An 18601-nucleotide genomic window follows, 5' to 3' on the forward strand; every position below is an offset into this window, starting at 1 on the left:
AGAACGAAGATTTGTCAACTAGTTTAGTAATTAATGCATGTGATCATAGAAATTATAGTAACAGTACCGAGGCGTAGATATTTGATGGAAGATCAGTACAATATTTATATAGATATGAATTGAGTAATATTGAGAACGACGGACGTTTGCGACTACCGGCCGGCAGGCTACTTCGTTCAGAAATCACATAAAGAGTTTATATATTCCAGATCATATTTAAACGTACGTACGTAGCTTCTTGATTACCATAATTAACAGCCTAGATGATCCAAAATAAATTTTAAAAAACAAAATAGTAGAAGAAAAACACCACATGGAACAAATTAATAATTTATTTTTCGAAATAAAAGAAGATAATAACCTACATGCATAACATTACAAACTAAGTTGCGAGGGAGCCGGAGACTAGATTTCTTCAATCAACTAATGACGGTATTTCTTTCTTTCCTTCTCCCACGGGAAGCTAGCTAGCCTGGCATCATTAGAAGCAGGCAAGAATGCCAAATAGATCACAGTTTTTTCTAGAGAAAATACCTAAGCGTAGAGATATCAACGTACTGACAAAGAATTACAAGAGAAAGCTGAGTGCCACCGAGGCACAATTACTACGTGAAATTAAAGTTAAGCATCTAGCTAGCTAGCTAGCTAGAACATGAAGCAGAGAAAGGCAAGGAAGAGAGCAAAGGAGATGAAAACTGGCTGTGCTTTCAAATGGACAGAATGGTCAGGCGCTGAAGGGTAGTAAGGGTATGGTGGAAAAGGTTTAGGATATGGAGGAAGAGGTGGCCGGCCATCTGATGGTGGCAATGGAGGAGGTGGAAAAGGTTTAGGATATGGCGGAAGAGGTGGCCCATCTGATGGTGGCAATGGAGGAGGGTACTCGCAATTGTCAGGACATGGAGGCTTGGGTGGTGGTGGGCATTCCGGGATGACTGGCGGTCGTGGAGAAGGTGGTGGTGGTGGAGAAGGAGGTGGTGGAGGAGAAGGTGGAGGCGGGCACTCAACCACTGGCGGTGGTGGTGATGGCGGAGGCATGGGTGTTCACATTCAATGCACATTGAGCATGATATTTCATCTTTGGACACTGTTGTTGCTGCTCCTACTCCTGCTGTAACGTTAGTCGTGGTTGACGTGGTTAAGGAGAAGTTGGAGTGCAAGAGGAGAAGGAGGAGAGTGAATAGTGAGAGTAAAGTCATTGTTTAGGGTTTGCAATCCCTATGTTGGAGACTGTTTCATATATCAAATTTCAGAGAGTGAGGGAGGAGGGTACTTGAGGAGAGGAAATATATATGAAGACAATGGCGATTTGGTTGAGAGCTAGGGGGTCGAGTGCGAGGAGATAGGAATATGAATGTAGTGTATTGGTGACCGCACCATTTGTCGGTGTTTTATCTTTTATTGTACTACCATCCACGTAACGAACAAAATGAACCAAAATAATACCTACAATTTTATTTATTTATTTATCTTTTATTGTCGTGACGTCGATTGTCCCAATTTCATCCACATTTTCCATGATTTTTCACCACATGCATGCATGCAGCAGCTAGATGATCAGGAAGGCTCGATTAATATTGCTTGAAAGTTCTTTGTCCATATTTATATCATGTATTGATCATCTGAAAAATGACTTTTAATTAAGTTGCATATATATATATATATATATATATATATTAGCTGCTAGTTAGAGAATATTAATGCATGCGCGCAGTATACGTACGTACTTTTATATTATATGATCCCTAGCTCGATCGGAATCTCTTAGATATTGTTTGGATTTGAAGATGAATTGAGATGAGTTGAGATGAGTTGTGAATAATAATGAGATTTGTGAGTTAAAGTTGATAAATAGTAATAAATAGTAATGAGATGAGTTGAAATAAATTGAAATAAATTGCGAATACAAACATCTTCTTAATTATATATATATATGTTTTCGAAATAAGAGTGTGTTAATCAAACCGATCATACGTTTCGTGCTAAACTTTAGCAGGAAATTAACTTTACGATCATCTCCGGCGCGGGGGAATTATACAATTTTGCAAGTGCATCAATCAAAAAGAAAACAGTACTACTGCTGGACTTCAACTACTCATTTTTGCCGAGCAATCATGAACTCTAAAGTAATTGTTGTACCTACAAAAGTACTACTACTCCTACTACTACTCATTCTAAAACCCAGAACTAAAAGTCGCAAGTTGCTCGTTAACTGGATCTCGTGTATATATGTCAAGTAATTAATTAAGTCTAAAATCTAATTTGGCTTTAAAATGAGAACTTCACATTAATTAGTCACTCGACCAAACGGATTTCCCAAAAAAACCGAATTTCATATACTATATATAGTATATTATATATATTCGGCCCCTTTAATTAACCGTACATTGTAAAAGCGTCAAAACTAAAAATTAAAAATATTAAAAAAATGAAGAAGATCAGGAACACCCATTCATTCATTCCCACCCACTACAAAAAAAAATGGACTTTTGTGATCAGTTAATTCCAACGAAATGATTATTTACAACTAAATTGATTGCGAATAATCTTTTAATTGCAATAAATTGATCATAAAAATCTATTTTTCTTATAATGCTCAAAGTACCTCGATCTATCTCAAGTACTTCGGCAAACCAGTTAATTTAATATTATACCCTTCAATGTACATTCCAGCACATAATTATTAGTCTAGAAAAATTATTAACAAAGTATAATAATTAAGCACATATAATTTATAATAATCACAGTTAAACAATGATCTTTAATATATAATAGTATCGGCGCCGACAATAAATTGAAATAAAAAAACGAAAACTAACAAATTATTAAAGTGGAATAGAGACGAAACAATAATTCAGAGGATGACAACCTCTGACTTTCACATGAATACCTTTGTGAGCGCTAGCTCTAATTAAATTCTTATGGCAGATTTGGTTACACAAATTAAAATGTCATTTCATCTTATATAATAATTATAATTTTTTTAAATTTTTTACATAAAATATAATAAATAATATAAAATTTTTAAATCTTAAAATAAAAATTATATTTTAATAATATTTTATTTAACTTTTAACTTTTATCTTATAATGTCATTTGTATAACTTACAAACAATGCCTTAATCTCTAAATCCCTTTTCGATATATATGGATTGCTTATACTAACAAATGGGGGTGGCCCTTTATGCATGTGCATGGTGGCCGCGAGCTACACATGACGGCCCTATATACGAGAGGTACTAGACGGTGGTCAACTCACAAATGTTTTTCATTGCGAATTTGCGAGCCAACATGTATGATGAGAGGTAGTAGCTGTGGGTTAGCCAGCCACGATCCAATGCATGCATTGTCTACTCAATATGATCAGTACTATATACATATGAGGACGTGGTTGGCGGCCACTAACTCCTTGTGCATGCATGGGTGCAAATAAAAGAACATGTTCATACTTTAAACCAAAGAGAATTTTTTTTTGGGAGCCTTAGGCAAAAATTCGTGAGTCTCTTTCTCTCTCCTCCAGTAGGCGATAGAGGAGAAGTTAGTTAGTCTCCTTTATTCTCGTGTAGAGTAAGGGGAGCTGAAGTTAGCCATTGACGGTAGTGATGAAGATTGAAGATAAAGGAAATTGAAATTGAATGAGAACGATTAAGACTGAATGATGAGGAGAGCATTCCAATAACTGTGGATTTGGAAAACATGGAGGAATTACGGAGAAAGGGGGAAAGGAGCTTAGTTGGAAAAATATGCACAGATCGAACGATCGGTAAGGAAACTGTGAGGAAGATAATGGAAAAGATCTAGCGAGTAAACATGAGTATGGAATTTACTGAGATTGGAACAAATACTTTTGTGGTGACCTTTGCAAACCATGGAGATAGAAACAGAGTTCTCGCGGGATGCCCATGGCTGTTTGACAGCCATCTGTTTGCCCTTAAACCGTTTGATGGAAGTACACAGGCTCACCGTTTGGATTTCACAACAGCAACCTTTTGGATCTAGATGTACAACCTGCCGCTTGGAGGAATGAATTGCAAGATGGGGGAATTGATTGGTAAATCCATCGGGAAGGTTCTAGAAGTGGAAGGTGAGGAGAATGAGGTGGCTTGGGGTAGCTTTCTGAGGGTGAAGGTGGAGTGCGAGCTTACAAAACCTTTAGCACGAGGAAGAACAGTGAGTTTTGAAGGAAAGCAGCTTTGGATTCCATTTAGGTATGAAAACCTACCTAGAATATGCTTTCGTTGTGGTTGTATAATGCACTCAAAGAATGGGTGTTTGGGTGGAAAGTTGGGGGATATAAACGAAGATATTGACTCAAAACAGTTTGGAGTTTGGATGAGGGCCTCAACAGTTAGACGTAATTGGGCAGATAGGCAACCAAAAGCTTCGGGAATGGGAAGGAATTCCAATAATACTGATCAAGGGGAAAATGGAGAGGAGGTGACAGGTGGAGGTGTATTGAGGAAAGAAAAGGGGAGCATGGAAGATGGTATTGAGACAACAGATGTGGTTGAGATGACTCAAGGGGTTGAGAAGCAGAAGTTGATCAAAGTAGAACAAACTTTGGTGTAAAAAACAGTGAGCACAACAGAAGATCCTAAGGAGGTCCTCTCACTTGCTACTGATAGTGAATCCAACTCAGCAAGCTTAATGAATGTTAATGAACAAAAGAAGGGAAGAGCTAGTAGCTGGAAGAGGAGGGCTCGTGTCCTTAAAACCTATGGTGAGTCTCAACCTTCTAATTTGATTTTGAAAAGAAATGCTATTGATAATGCAGACGAGATGGGACCTATGGAGGGAAGAGGAAAAAGATTGAGAAGGGGAAGTGTTTGGATGGAAGGTATGGATTCAAATTGTATGGTGGAGACTGCTGAGCAGCTCCACCAAGACCAATGAAAACCTCAGTATGGAACTGCCGAGGGCTTGGCAACCCTCAGACAGTTCAAGACCTTAACCTCATGGTTAAGGAAAGGAGGCCAAGCTTGATTTTTCTAATGGAAACAATGGTGAAAGCAGGAAGAATAAAGGGGTTAAAAAACAAGTTAAAAATTGAGGGCTGTTTTGTGGTTGATTCTTTAGGAAGGAAGGGAGGTCTAGTTCTCTTTTGGATTAGCGAAGTTATGGTGGAGATTATCAATTTTTCTCAATGGCATATTAATGCCATGGTTAAAAATGATAATGGAAAAGAATGGTTGTTTACTGGTTTTTATGGGCACCCAAAGGCTGCCAAGAGGAAGTTCATATGGGAGCTATTGTCCAGTTTAAAACCTAGGGAAGGAAGAGCTTGGTGTGTGGCAGGGGACTTTAACGAGATTTTGACACAAGATGAAAAGAAAGGGGGACAGATGAGACCTGAGGGTCAGATGGGGATGTTTCGTGATGCTTTAGAAATAAATGAGTTCTTTGATATGGGCTATGTGGGGGATTGCTTTACATGGAGTAATGGTCATGCTGATTATACTTTCACAAAAGAAAGATTAGACAGATATATAGCAAATAAGGAATGGAGAGGAAGCTTTCATTTAGTCAAGGTGGAATGTCTAGTTGCAAGAAGTTCAGACCATAAACCTTTGCTAATGACTGCTAGTACTGAAAAGTTTAGGGAGAGGAGAAAAAGATTTCTGTTTAAATTTGAGGCCAGCTGGCTAAAGGAGGATGATTGTGAGTGGGTTGTGAAAAAAGTCTGGAAAAAGAAGCATTTAACACCTGAGCCAATTAAACATGTGCAGAATCTGTTGTTAAAATGCAGTGATGAGTTAACAAAAGAATTCAGAAAGAAAGACAGGGAAAGAGGAAAGAATATAGAGCAGTTAACAAAGAGGATAAAGGAATTGCAAGATATGGAGGGTCCCGAGGTTGTAGTTGAACTGAGAGAATTGAAAAAAGAGGTTGGGAAGTTGCTTGAGCAGGATGATCTAAGATGGAAACAGAGGACAAAGATAAATTGGTACAAATTGGGAGATAAGAATACAAAATTCTTCTATGCTTGTGCCAATCAGAGGAAGAAAAGAAATAGAGTGTTGTTTGTGAACGATGCTCAATCAGTATTGAGAACTGAGGAAAATGAGATAGCTAAAGCTTTTAATAGGCATTTTTCTGAAGTTTATAGATCTGAATCCCCACCAAGGGAGGCTATTGAGGAATGTATACGCCCCATTGATAAAAGAATAACAAGTTATATGAATGAGAAGTTAGAAAAAAGTTTTAGTAGGGAGGAAGTGGAGGTAGCTTTGCGAGACATGGGTCCTCATAAATCTCCTGGCCCAAATGGATATAGTGCTTGTTTTTACCAAAAATTATGGGGGACTGTGGGTGAAGGGATCAGTAAAGCAGCTTTGAGTTTTCTGAATGATGGCAAGTTTGAAAAATCTCTGAATTTCACATACATAGCATTGATTCCAAAGCTGTCTGAGCCTATGGAGGTGGGGGATTTCAGGCCAACAAGCTTGTGCAATGTCTTGTACAAGCTCATTGCAAAAACGTTGGCAAATAGATTGAAGAAAGTGTTAAATGGTGTGATCTCACAGAATCAGAGTGCCTTCATCCCTGATAGATTAATCACAGATAACATAGTGGCAGCCTATGAAGCACTTCATTCTATGAAAACCAGAATAAAGGGTAAGATGGAGACAATGGCCTTGAAGTTAGACATCTCAAAAGCCTATGACTAAGTAGAGTGGTGTTACCTTGAGGCAATAATGGTGAAAATGGACTTTGGAAGGAGGTGGATTAATTTGATCATGACATGCATTACCACTGTCTCCTATGCTGTGTTGCTAAATGGACAACTTGGAGAGGTGATTACTCCATCGAGAGGGCTGAGATAGGGTTGTCCCATTTCTCCTTATCTTTTTCTATTATGTGTTGAATGCTTGAGTGGTTTGATAAATGAGGCTGAAGGGGCAGGGTTGATTAAAGGAGTGGCAATGGCAAGAGGTGGAGTAAAGCTTACTCACCTCCTCTTTGCTGATGACTGTATTATTTTTGGAAGGGCTTGTTGGGAGGAATGGGTGAAAATAAGGGGCATTTTGCAGATTTATGAAATGGCCTAAGGGCAGTGCCTTAACAAACAGAAAACCACTATTATGTTTAGCTCAAATGGTAGGAAAATGGATTGGGAAAGGATTATAACAGATTTGGGTGCTCGAGTTCAGAATAGCTTCGAAAAGTACCTAGGATTACCTACAATGGTGGGGAAATCTAGATATGATACTTTTAGAGGAATCAAAGATAAAGTATGGTTGAGACTGAGCAATTGGAAGAATAATTTCCTATCTCCTGCTGGGAAAGAAGTCCTCTTAAAGGCAGTGATTCAATCGATTCCTACTTATTGTATGAGTGCGTTTGCACTCCTAAAAAAACTTTGTAAGGAGATAGCTAATGAGATGGGAAAATTCTGGTGGAGCTTCAAAAGAAATGACAAAAAGATAAGGTGGATAGGCTGGGACAAAATGGGAGCTTCAAAAAAATGTGGTGGCCTTGGATTTAGGGAACTTAAGAGTTTCAATTAAACTCTTCTAGCAAAGCAGTGTTGGAGAGTTTTTAAAATTCCTGAATCTATTACAGCCAGGGTCTTACATGACAAGTCTTTTAAACTTTCTGGTTTGTTGGAGGCAAAGCTAGGCAGCAAACCTTCATTAATTTGGAGGAGTTTGTGGGGGGCTTTGAACTTATTAAAAGAAGGGCTTGTGTGGAGGGTTCGTAATGGGGAGAGTATAAAAATATGGGGTGATAGGTGGATTCCACAACTATCCTCTTATAAAATACAATCTCCCATCAAGTGTTTAAATGAGGTTGATAAGGTGGCAGTGCTCATTGATGGAGATAAGGGGGAGTGGAAAGAGGAGTTGGTGAAAAAAGTGTTCAATGAGGTTGAGGCTAGGATTATAAGTGGTTTACCTGTCAGTAGAGCTGGTAGGCCAAATAAACAAATCTGGGCACCTTCTACGAGTGGGATTTTCAATGTGAAATCTGCTTACCATTTTGAAATGCAGAGAAGGAAAAGGTTGCTAAGGGAGTCCTCGAGGGTTTTTCTTGAATATGAAGGATGGAATGGTGTTTGGAGATTAAATGTCCCGGAGGTTACAAAGCTTTTCATTTGGAAAGTTTTAAATAATTGCCTGCCAACTAGAAGGAACTTGTTTAAAAGGAAAATACTTGAAAATCCTTGTTGCCCTATATGTAATCAGTATGAAGAAACTATTTGTCATGTTTTATGGAGTTGTGTTGCAGCAGTGGATGTCTGGGCAGAAAGTAGAAGTCCAGTTCAGAAATGGCCCTCAGAAAAAGTGGATTTTGGGTTTGTATGGAGGAAAATGTCACAATCTTTAAGTATGGAAGAATTGGAATTGACTGCTATAGTCTTGAGGAATATCTGGTTAAGGAGGAATAGATTTATATATGAATCATGCTTCAATAATCCTGCTAGTATCTTTAAGCAAGCTAAAATGATAAGGACTGAGTACATGGCAGCAAATAATGCAGAATGCCCTAGAAGAAATTTTGTAGAAAGAGGGGAGGTGAGATGGAAAAAACCAAGGGAGGGGGTGACAAAAATAAATTGGGATGCTGCCTTTCTGAAGGGTAGTAAGAGGATGGGGATTGGGATTGTGTTCCGAGATCAAGAAGGGGATATTCTGTTATCTACATGTATACCAAAACCAAGTGTCATGACAGCAGCTCAAGCAGAAGCTACTACTCTATGGAAAGCTATGAAGATGTGTTATGAGTTGCAGGTGGGTGAAGTTGAATTAGAAGGGGATGCTTTATGCATTATTAAAGCTATAAACAATAGAGAAGAAAATTGGGAGTGGGGAAGTCAGACAATTGAAGATATACGGGATTTGCCACATAACAGACCCCAATGGCGTGTTACTCATACATTTAGAGAGGCAAACAAAGTAGCTGATTTTTTAGCAAAGTTTTCATTGAATGTAAGTGAAGAGGTAATATGGATGGAAGATGGCCCTGAAGGTCTGTATAGTTTGATTCTACAGGACAAAACTATAAATGATTCTTATTAATGAAATTCGGAGGTATGTTTTGATTCAAAAAAAATGCATGGATGCAAATAATCTACCCAAAGTGTGGTGGATGGTTAAGTGCTGATTGAGAGAGGGAGGACCCCCGCGGGCGCGCGTGCGGAGGATGTTTACGCTTGGCGTTTAAAGGTTGTACATAATTGATCGTATTAGGGGGTCTATTTGTTGCTTAATTTGTAGAGAGTTATGTTATATACAATTATTTTTATATGCTCTTTGTGTACTTCACTGATATGATTGATTAAAATAATTATTTTATATTAAAAGAAAGTTAAGCAACCAATTACATAATAGAGTATTCAAAAAATATGTAAAAGTGATTGCATATAGAATTTTTGATTTATAAAATAGTGACCTGTATAAAAGACGTAATTATGTCATATAGTTGTTTTGAAACCATAATCGAATCCAAATAACAACTAGTCAGCCTATCCAAAAAAGCAAGAACGAGAACCCGGTAGCAAACAACATGACATGATATATAAAAGTTAGTGTCTTTTGCCCTCGGCCAGTACTAAATGCCAGCTAGCTAAGCTTCCATTTTCAAACTTTCTTCAGCTTTTGTATTTTCCCTTCAATCTCGATGGTGAAATCCGACCTAATTTTGTCCTCTCCCTAAAACCTAGATTGAAGAAGAATCTTACGCACACATAGCTATCTTGGCAGCTAGCTAAAAGATTGAAGAAGTATGCCCAGTACTGATTGATCAGTACATGATATTATTGATCTAATGCCTGATCGTTGGTTTTATTCTCTCTTTCTTCACCATGAGATTCCATTTTACTTCATCAAAAAACTGATCTCTTAATACTCATCGATATCGGTATATAGATCTTTATACCACATTTCCATATAATATTTTCCAATGCGAGTCTTTAGATAAGATAAAATCCTTACTCTCATTTAATAGTGGCCACACATGCATGATCACGCACATGATCCACTAGATCATAGATCTCCCCGGCCCAAAATATGACTTAAGAAGTTCAGAAAATACTTTTTAAACTAAGGATTTCAATCAATAATCAGCATGGATGGATCATCAGCTTCATTAGTGTTTAATTCCGCGCGCGTACATGAACCTCGATCGTTTAATAACTCCATGCGAAGATGGACGTACGTACCACGTTTTTACCCAGTGTCCGGAACGCTTTCATGTATTTCTCCGTCAGTACTAATGATGGACTTTAAGATTTCATATATGATAGCAGCTCTCTTTATTCGGCTGCAAGTACTGAACATTTCTGGCTGAAATATTTCTTTGATTAAATCGCATTCAGCGTTTTCGTTTTTATTAATATCGGCAAAATCCTTCCTTTTTTCAGCTAGCAAACTACCAATTTACACATTATATATATATAAGAGTCGATCGCATGCATACGAGGTGCAATTCATGTCAAAACCATTCACCACGAAGCTCTCTAAGAACCCTGGAATGGGGATACGTTTCCGGATCACCACGCATAGCATTCTGCCTAAATATCTCGACGGCCCTCCTAAGCGCCTCCTCCGCCGTGTCGAGCTGCTCAGGCCTCCACCCAATTACGTCTGCGCCATGATCGTTATCCTTGTCGGCATCCGCTGTCCCATCAGTTGCCCTCGTCAACGGCTTCCTCGTATCGACTACTTTGATCTCCGACAACGGGGAGGCCTTGTGATGCTTGAAGTATTCTCTGTCATCATCCACCTGTTCGTTCCTGTCTCTCTGCTCTTTTTCCTTGTCTTTTGGCCATGGCGTGCCGTCAAATCCTTCGCAACTGGCTTCTTCTACGCTTGCAGTTGCATGGCCACGCTTTTGCTGAACAACGGGGTCCGGGGGTTGGGGTGAGACCTCAGTGCTTTCCAGCCTCGGAGAAGAAGCAAAAGGTGTTCTTGGAGGCTTCAATGGCCCGGTTTCTTTATGGGCTTTGTGTTCTAATTCTTGCTTGGCCGCATCATCACCAACCACCACACTTCCTTGACTCTGCGATTTTCATATTATATCAGCATATCAGTAAATCTTCAAACTTTACAAGTTTTCAATTTTGAAGCTCGGCTTACTATGTTACAGTATGTCACAGTCTTACTTCGTTTTTTCTGTAATATACATCAGGTCCAGCTTCGACTTCTCCGGAATGAATATCAGGGTCAGCAGTGCGACCGGCCGATCGGGCGGATGAAAGTCCTCTGCTGAGAGCTTGGTTATGGGCTCGAGAGAGAACCCATTGTTGCATTTTGGCCACTACCCTCGATTGCATTTTGGCTTTCCTGTTCTGTTAATGATCCACCAAATTCGTTGGGTTTTTTGATGGCTGCCTAATTAGAACAGAGACGAAACAGAGGAACAAGAAAAGGACTAAGAGGAGAAAGAAAAGAGAAATTAGGTACTTTCTGGAGGAAGAGACACGTGTACAGTAAAGGTATTGACGTGGAAGGAGTTTATAGTGCCTTGGTGTACCTTGTGTGTCACCATGTGATGGCTGTTATTTATGGGGTTGGTGGTGGAAGTGGAAAGCAACTAGAAGTCTAGAAGCATGGAGATTCTTGTTCTAGCAAAATCCCATGGCTTGTAGAAGCATGGAGAATTGCTTCGTGGGGCCCATTAAGGATCTATGTTTCTTTTTATTTTTAATAGCTCTCATTTTTTCGAGGAAGGAATACCACAGAGATAAGAGCTAGTAATAAAGGCAGGCCAAGCAGCAACTATAGTTTTGCACTATTTTACAGCTCAAACTATTCATTTTGCTTACTACTCATTTTACAAAAAGCCAAAAAAAAAAAAAAAAAAAAAAAAACAGTGTTTTGCAACTTCTGCGTACCGAAAATGGTCAAATGCATAGAGAAGAGCATTCACAATTATTTCTTTATCTTATTATTTAAAATAAATTATTAAACTTCATTTTTTTTATTTTACATAATAATTTTTATAATATATCATACACTAATTTATCTATTTTTTCTTCATATCATTTAAATAATCTTTTTTTATTTTTTTAAATATTTCCTTTCTACCAATAAATTTATAATAACCATGTATTTTTTTATATTCGCAATATATTTTTATATACAATGTAATATAATTAAGTCATATACACAAAATAAAAATGTATAAGTCAAATAAAAATTAAAAATAAAATCAAAATATGAAAAAATTGGTTATAGATAATAATGAACAATAAAAAGAATTTATTTATATGATAAAAATCAAAGCAAAAGAAGATGATGGAGTAAATGAAATATAAATAATAATAAAATGTTTATAGGATGAACAGTATCCACTACATGTATCAGGTTACTATACCTAATTGTATTTTACGTTTCATTTTATATAATCGGATGAAACTCATTTTTCAAGCAATTTTTCAAATAATTTACATTTCTTATATAATACACAAGCCATTGAGAATGCTTACCATTTGTAATGCCCTAATGAAATATCCAAATCATATTATCTATACTCCAAAAAAATTAATCAATGATACAATTAGAGTCCTATTTCAATCTTGTAAAGAGTAAGAACTTCTTATTCCCAAGTAATGTGGGATCTCATACACCACATACACTTATCATTATCATATAGGTATCATAATATACCCCCTTAAATTCCTGACGTTGTTGTTGTGCCAGTTTGTCATAGGTGGCACGTCTCAAGTCCTACATTTTTGGTTGGGATAGGCTCTAATATCATTTGTAATGCCCCAATAGAAGACTCAAACTACATGATCTATATTCTAAAAGGACTAGTCAATGATACAATTAGTGCTCTATTGAAACCTTATAAAGAGAAGGACTTCTCCTTCCCAAGTAATATAAGATCTCATACACCACCTACCTTTACCCTTTATCATACGGAATATCACAAGAAAAGCATACTAGCACCTAAAGACTATGCAAAATAGTGTATAAGAATCAGAAGCAAGAAAAGCATTTTAACTGGTTCTTGTGGACCTGAAACCTTTTCTATGCATGAAGATGGTATGAGATACTCCAAAAAAAGAAGAAGAGAGAGCTAGAATAGTAAGAAGTTGGGATTTTGCTATTTCTTAATATTTAAAAAAACAAATTGAGTAACCCGTAAACCAGATTAAAGTCTTGTTTTGGGAAGAGGGTTGAACAGAGAGAGAGAGATGCGAGAACAAGGTGAGGTCATTTGTAATTGTTCTGGCCTATATCATGCGGGGATCAGACGAAAGCCCTTCTTTTATCTCTATTTGCCCTAAAGTCCAAACGAAATAAAGAAACGCCAAAATGAATTTCTCTGAGTCACCCATTTTCTGTAGTGTGGTCCAAACATTCCAGACAGAACAAAACGAATTAAGCATGTACATAATTTATATGAGAGCTAATCTTTTTAATCTGATTCCACCCATAATTCCCAAATGAATGATGGTTTTTCTTTTTTCTTTTTTCTTTTTAGACAAGTAGTATATACATTATAACTAAAAGAGTTACAATGTGAAAAGTCTATAAATGGAGGATCCTCATCATTATAAAAATAAGCAGAAACGAAAAGATTAAGATAAGGGAATGCTTCTATAAATATTATTGAGAGTTGTCCATTAGACCATAGAATGCGCACAAATTGTTGTCTCCATGTATTTTTCAAATATTTCAACTATGAAATGATTGTAATAGGAATCCGTTATTTTTTTTTATTTTTTAAGTTTTATTTTTGAGATTGTTCAACTGCTTGAATTGCTATTTGGGAGTCTCCTCAAATTGTAAGCTGTTTTATATGTTGCTCTTTTGTTTCTTTATGCCCACGTACTAATATTTTGAATACCGTATCGGATGTTGTACTGGTCAAGATATTGGAACGAAATATTTCGATATCGATATCGTTTCGTGTACCATTCCGAGATAGTCGATATATGAATAAATTATATATATAAATATATATATAAATTATATTCCAAAATACTAGTCTATATATGAATAAATTATATATAAATACATATATCTATAAATTATAAATAATTTAGTCTGAATTGAGGGTTAAAAAATGAGTTTGTAGTTTGAAAAAATTAAAAAAAAAATTAAAAGTCAAAATACAAGCTGTTACAGGACAAAATATATGCCGGTACAGTCAGTATTTAGATCGGTATAAAATATCTACAATACCTGTATCGGACTGGCCGGTACAGTACGGTATTTGAAACACCGTTACATACTATGCTGATGGTTTTGCCCTTTGCTTTCAGAAATTCCATAGTTGAGCCGTAAGGCCCGACTTTGAGGAATCACAAATTCACCTTCCATTCTTCAATCTAATGTCGAAAAAAGAAAAATCAAGGTAGCTGGACCTTTTATTGACTTGCATTATTGAATAAAAAGAAATGATAAAAACCCAGCAAACAATGACATGAACAATAAAAAAAATTGCACGTAAATCTCTTTGCGTCTTTGGCACCACTCTCAATAAAATTAATGAGAGTTTATTCTCAAATTTTATGCCTCATTCAAACATAAATTTTTTTTTTTTTTTTTTGGTCTTAGCCAACCACGCAACCAAATGAGCTAGTCGTGCCTAGCTGTACAAGCAACGCGTTTCTCATATTATAGAAGCTGGTGCGAGTTCATTGAGCTCGATTCTACGAGAAAAAAATGAAGATATTTCTTAGCCATGACTTCTCACCTAGCTAGACCAGGTCGTTGTGAAACGTGCTTCACGAAATCAGATTTTGAGATATTAATGCTAAAGCTTCTACTGATATATATAGCCATGTTGATGGAAATTGAAATTAGTGTTCCTGCATGGCCTGATGTCAGAGTCTTGGAAGAAATCAATAATGGATAGGTTGAAATAAGTTTTGAAGAGCTTTAACAACTAGTTTAATGAAGTAGCGTTTAATCATAAATCATGTAAAGAGTGCATCATTTCATTGCTTAGCTTGTGAAAACATCTCTTGCTGCTATGTATCATTGCAATGCCCAAAATTTTCTGCTAATCAATCAGTACTTAGATATGGATAAGGAAATAAGAACATATTCAGTTAACAATACTCATGAAAAAGCGAAATGGTTGCAATCAACAAAATTCTGCTAAATCTAAATTTCAACCCCTAGAAAATATTCAAAGGCTTCAATTGAAAACAATCTCAACAAAAGGTCTCATGAACTTGAAAATATATATATATATATATATAAAAAAAAAAGGTGTCATTTAGTCTAGAGTTTGATTCGAGATTGGATCAAAAAAGTGTAAAAATTGATCAAACCAAAAGGTGAAAGTTTGGCTAAAGGCCTGTAGCTTGATTGTCATAATCCCCAGTCTCCAAAATGGACGTCTGTAGTTTGAAACCCCCTCCCCTAAATGTATCAAAAAAAAAAAAAAAAAAAAAAAGGTGTAAGTTTGGCTTGATATTGGCTCAAGCCAACATGTTCTAGGAATCTCACTAGATCAGTGCTCTTCACCTTGGCTCGAGCAAGAATGCAGCAGAAATGATTTTACAGTCTGTCTCTGTGGGACCTAATTAAATCCCTACCCTATACAAACACTTAAACACAATTTTGAAGGTGTAGTAGGCCAGAAATGAAAATCCTTACTGCCTTGAAAATAAAAAACATCATTCACAGAGCCTTAATATTCTCTCCTTTATACACAGACCGCTAACCTAATTATCATTCTGATATTATCAATGTGTTCATCGGTGTTTGACAATCTCTAGACTCCTGACATTTAGATAAATCATTTTTATTCTACCAGTAGGCTATAGAGTTAGTCTAAGATTAAAAGAAGATAAAAATTAAACGCAGCAGTTAATATAGCCATTAATTAATTTTTCTTTTAATCAGAGAGAGAGAGAGAGAGACAGAGAGAGAGAAGGTAAACCAGGATTAATTAATTAATTAATTAATCATTAATTAATTAATTTTTCTTTCAAAAACAGCCTCACCATTTTTATTCAAATACAATGGTTTATTCATTACAAGCAATAAGAATACATTGACTCTGTTGTCAGACAGAAGGTAAACCAGACTCACATATTGTACTTCAATATTATATTTACATATGCATCAAGTCATCCTGCTAGCCAATCTCAAAACTCAGCTAGTCCTCTAACACCAAATCGCAACAGAATCTCCAGCTACCATAATCCTTCACAAGTACTTCAATTTATCCCTCTGCCCAAGTTTGGTGCAAAGATTGGCAAGGAAAGCGAAGAAAGTACCCAAGAAGCACATTATCCACGACAATATGAGCACTGCCCAGTCCCAGGTATTTTTCTTTGGACAATGTCCCCTATCTGATATAAGTAATGCTCTATAAACAGCTTCAGATAAGGCATAGGCCGTGACAGGGTCTGATTCTTCTGCTAGATATCCATACTGTGTGAGACACACAATGTCATACACCCCAGTGGTCTCCGATATACCTAGCCATTCGCATATCTTCAGGCGGCCCTCGATCCTCTCCTCGGTTGATAACATGTCACCATGTGTCAAGATCAAGAGAGGGTTCTCATCTGCAGCCACAATCGAACCCACATGGATTATGTTACTGCTATGTGAATCTACTTGTGACTGTCGCACATGGCATACTTCCAAAATTTATGTCACCTAAAAGAGTAATTAAGCACTTAAAACAGAAGTTCTTAAGCAATAGAAAAATGATTTTTGATTATGAATTAAATTTCATAGGCAAAAATCATTGATTATAGGGTCACAAACCTCTTCATGTAGGATGCATACAATTTAGTCATGATTGAGAATATAGATTGAACAAGAAATAAAATCTGTAAAGATTTTAGTGAATCAAACGTTACGGTGGTGTGACAGATATCTGTAATGCAAGCTGAAAGATTGGATTGACAAACAGAGAGCAAACTTCACTAAATCAGTAAGATAATTATGTTTTACTGACTCGCTCTCCTGTTGTGCTCTTTTGAATAGAACTACGGAAAATGCTTACTGTGCAACTTATTTCTGTGATTCAACATAAAAATTTTTATGATGTTCAATCAAATGGGAACCATTGTAGGAGGTCAGTAATCTTGCTTCGTTGTCTTAGTTGACAAAGTACTTAAAATGAAACTTTTTTTTTTTTTTTGAAGTCATAGAAGGCTGCTTACTGGATTTTCTTAAAACAGGACAGCAGAAGAGTTCTCTGATGGCCTTCAGTGGCTTGAAATCAGCTGCTTTTGCAGCTTTATAGATCTCTGCTATGTTAGCCACCACCATTGCATAGTTCACTCTTCTCTTCACAAATTTTGCAGATGATTTCGAGGTTAAATTTTCGATGTCCTCTTCGGTCAATGCATCATCTCCCAACCTTAAGCATAGCTGATTATGATGGACGCCTTCAGTCATCCAACTGGACAATTCTTCAAGATTCTCGTACAATTGATCATAATCAAAGCCCCTCGAATCATAGACACAAAGCCCACTCTGCATAGACCTCAGCACATTATGCTCTTCCATTAACAGAGTGGAGTACTTGGAAGAACTTCCTGCAACAGAAAACAGGACAATACTTCAATACAGCTTTATTTTAGCCTTTTACCACTGTCCGTTCTCTGAATTAGAAAAATTCAATTCTACAGGGTAAACAGTTGACACAAAAATGCAGATTATAGGGTTAAGTTGGAGCTCATACAAATGTTGCTTACCCTGTGACGTTCGAGTAAAGGGTATGAGGCCAGAACGCCCAAGAACACTGTACATAAGGTTCACAAGCGAGCTTTTGCCAGAACCAGTAAAACCCACCAAGAGAATCGTATTGGCTTGGGGAATCTCCATCTCCTCCTTCTTGATCCCTCCCGTCGGCACCCAAAAGTCACCGGAACGATACGTGAGCAGCTTGTGCCGAAGCTCGTTCAGCCCTTCAGGTGCAATCAAAGCCAACCTTTCCATCTCCCTCAGCACTTTAAGCCTAGGAGTTAGGCTTGAAATGTTTGGGAGGTCGAGCTTGAGCTTAAGACATTCATCAAACTTGGCAGCCGAACGCCACCAACAATGAACCGTTCTGGATACCTCATTCTCGTCTTCTTCATCACAGCAATATAGCCGGCTTTTCATTATCTCTTTCTCTGAAACTCTAGAATTGTAGGAAAAAATGGTGACCAAGTCGTGGATTTCAAGAGCCTGTATATGAACAGTTTGGTTCTTGTTCTTGATTCCACTGTTGCACGGAAACTTGAAGGGACTTGCACACAGACAAAAAGACTCATGATTTTGCAGCCCCAATAGAGTACAGTTCTATTCACGGGTTGGCCAGTCTGGAAAGAGCTGCTTCCCGGCTCTTTCGTGTACTTGGAGAAGGATTCCTGGATCAGATTCGTATTTACGGAAGTACCCACGTGGTAAAGTTGATAAAATACAGACCACCTCCAACGTTAAAAGATGAAGTTGCAGTGGTTTGGAAACGTATCGTTGCATGTCTTCTTCCAATCACTTGCATAACACAAACATCCACCCAGAATTTAAAAGAGCTACTGCTATTTTACCAATTCACTTGATTCCAATACAGTCCAATTTGGCAGGACTCTGTTTGAGAATCTACCTTCTACTTTGACTGCGAGTGTGATGCAGCAGTGACAAGATGGCGTCTTCTTAGGACATTTAGGAAGAGAAATCTTTTAAGTTAG

At 37.2% G+C, this 18601-nt stretch overlaps 2 protein-coding genes and 1 long non-coding RNA gene across 3 annotated transcripts; 1 reads left to right on the forward strand and 2 right to left on the reverse strand.

Annotated features, from left to right (window-relative positions):
• Nucleotides 1–178: 178 nt before the first annotated feature.
• LOC121260446 lies at nucleotides 179–1226 on the forward strand. The gene is made up of 2 exons (XR_005939719.1): nucleotides 179–752; nucleotides 816–1226. It is a non-coding gene; the product is annotated as an uncharacterized LOC121260446 (long non-coding RNA).
• A 9069-nt stretch (nucleotides 1227–10295) lies between these two features.
• On the reverse strand, nucleotides 10296–11547 carry LOC121260447. Its single transcript, XM_041162328.1, has 2 exons — nucleotides 11102–11547; nucleotides 10296–10998 (listed from the first exon to the last, which is right to left on the reverse strand). The coding sequence occupies exons 1-2, from the start codon at nucleotides 11270–11272 to the stop codon at nucleotides 10432–10434; spliced, it is 738 nt and encodes a 245-aa protein (XP_041018262.1). The 5' UTR covers nucleotides 11273–11547; the 3' UTR covers nucleotides 10296–10431.
• A 4348-nt stretch (nucleotides 11548–15895) lies between these two features.
• LOC121260448 lies at nucleotides 15896–18237 on the reverse strand. The gene is made up of 3 exons (XM_041162329.1): nucleotides 17624–18237; nucleotides 17087–17464; nucleotides 15896–16480 (listed from the first exon to the last, which is right to left on the reverse strand). Exons 1-3 carry the CDS (start codon nucleotides 18030–18032, stop codon nucleotides 16116–16118), a joined length of 1152 nt encoding a protein of 383 aa, XP_041018263.1. The 5' UTR covers nucleotides 18033–18237; the 3' UTR covers nucleotides 15896–16115.
• Between the last annotated feature and the right edge of the window lie 364 nt (nucleotides 18238–18601).

The sequence above is a fragment of the Juglans microcarpa x Juglans regia genome, chromosome 4D (genome assembly GCF_004785595.1).
Source record: "Juglans microcarpa x Juglans regia isolate MS1-56 chromosome 4D, Jm3101_v1.0, whole genome shotgun sequence".
Lineage (NCBI taxonomy): Eukaryota > Viridiplantae > Streptophyta > Magnoliopsida > Fagales > Juglandaceae > Juglans > Juglans microcarpa x Juglans regia.

Bases quoted from the DNA above. Each gene is read 5' to 3' on its own strand.
- LOC121260447 (XM_041162328.1), bottom strand. From the start codon at position 11,272: ATGCAATCGAGGGTAGTGGCCAAAATGCAACAATGGGTTCTCTCTCGA. The intron at 10,999-11,101 runs GTAAGACTGTGA...TGAAAATCGCAG, and splicing joins TATATTACAGAAAAAACGAA to AGTCAAGGAAGTGTGGTGGT.
- LOC121260448 (XM_041162329.1), bottom strand. From the start codon at position 18,032: ATGAAAAGCCGGCTATATTGCTGTGATGAAGAAGACGAGAATGAGGTA. The intron at 17,465-17,623 runs GTAAGCAACATT...TTTCTGTTGCAG, and splicing joins CTTTACTCGAACGTCACAGG to GAAGTTCTTCCAAGTACTCC. The intron at 16,481-17,086 runs GTAAGCAGCCTT...TTGTGGCTGCAG, and splicing joins TCCTGTTTTAAGAAAATCCA to ATGAGAACCCTCTCTTGATC.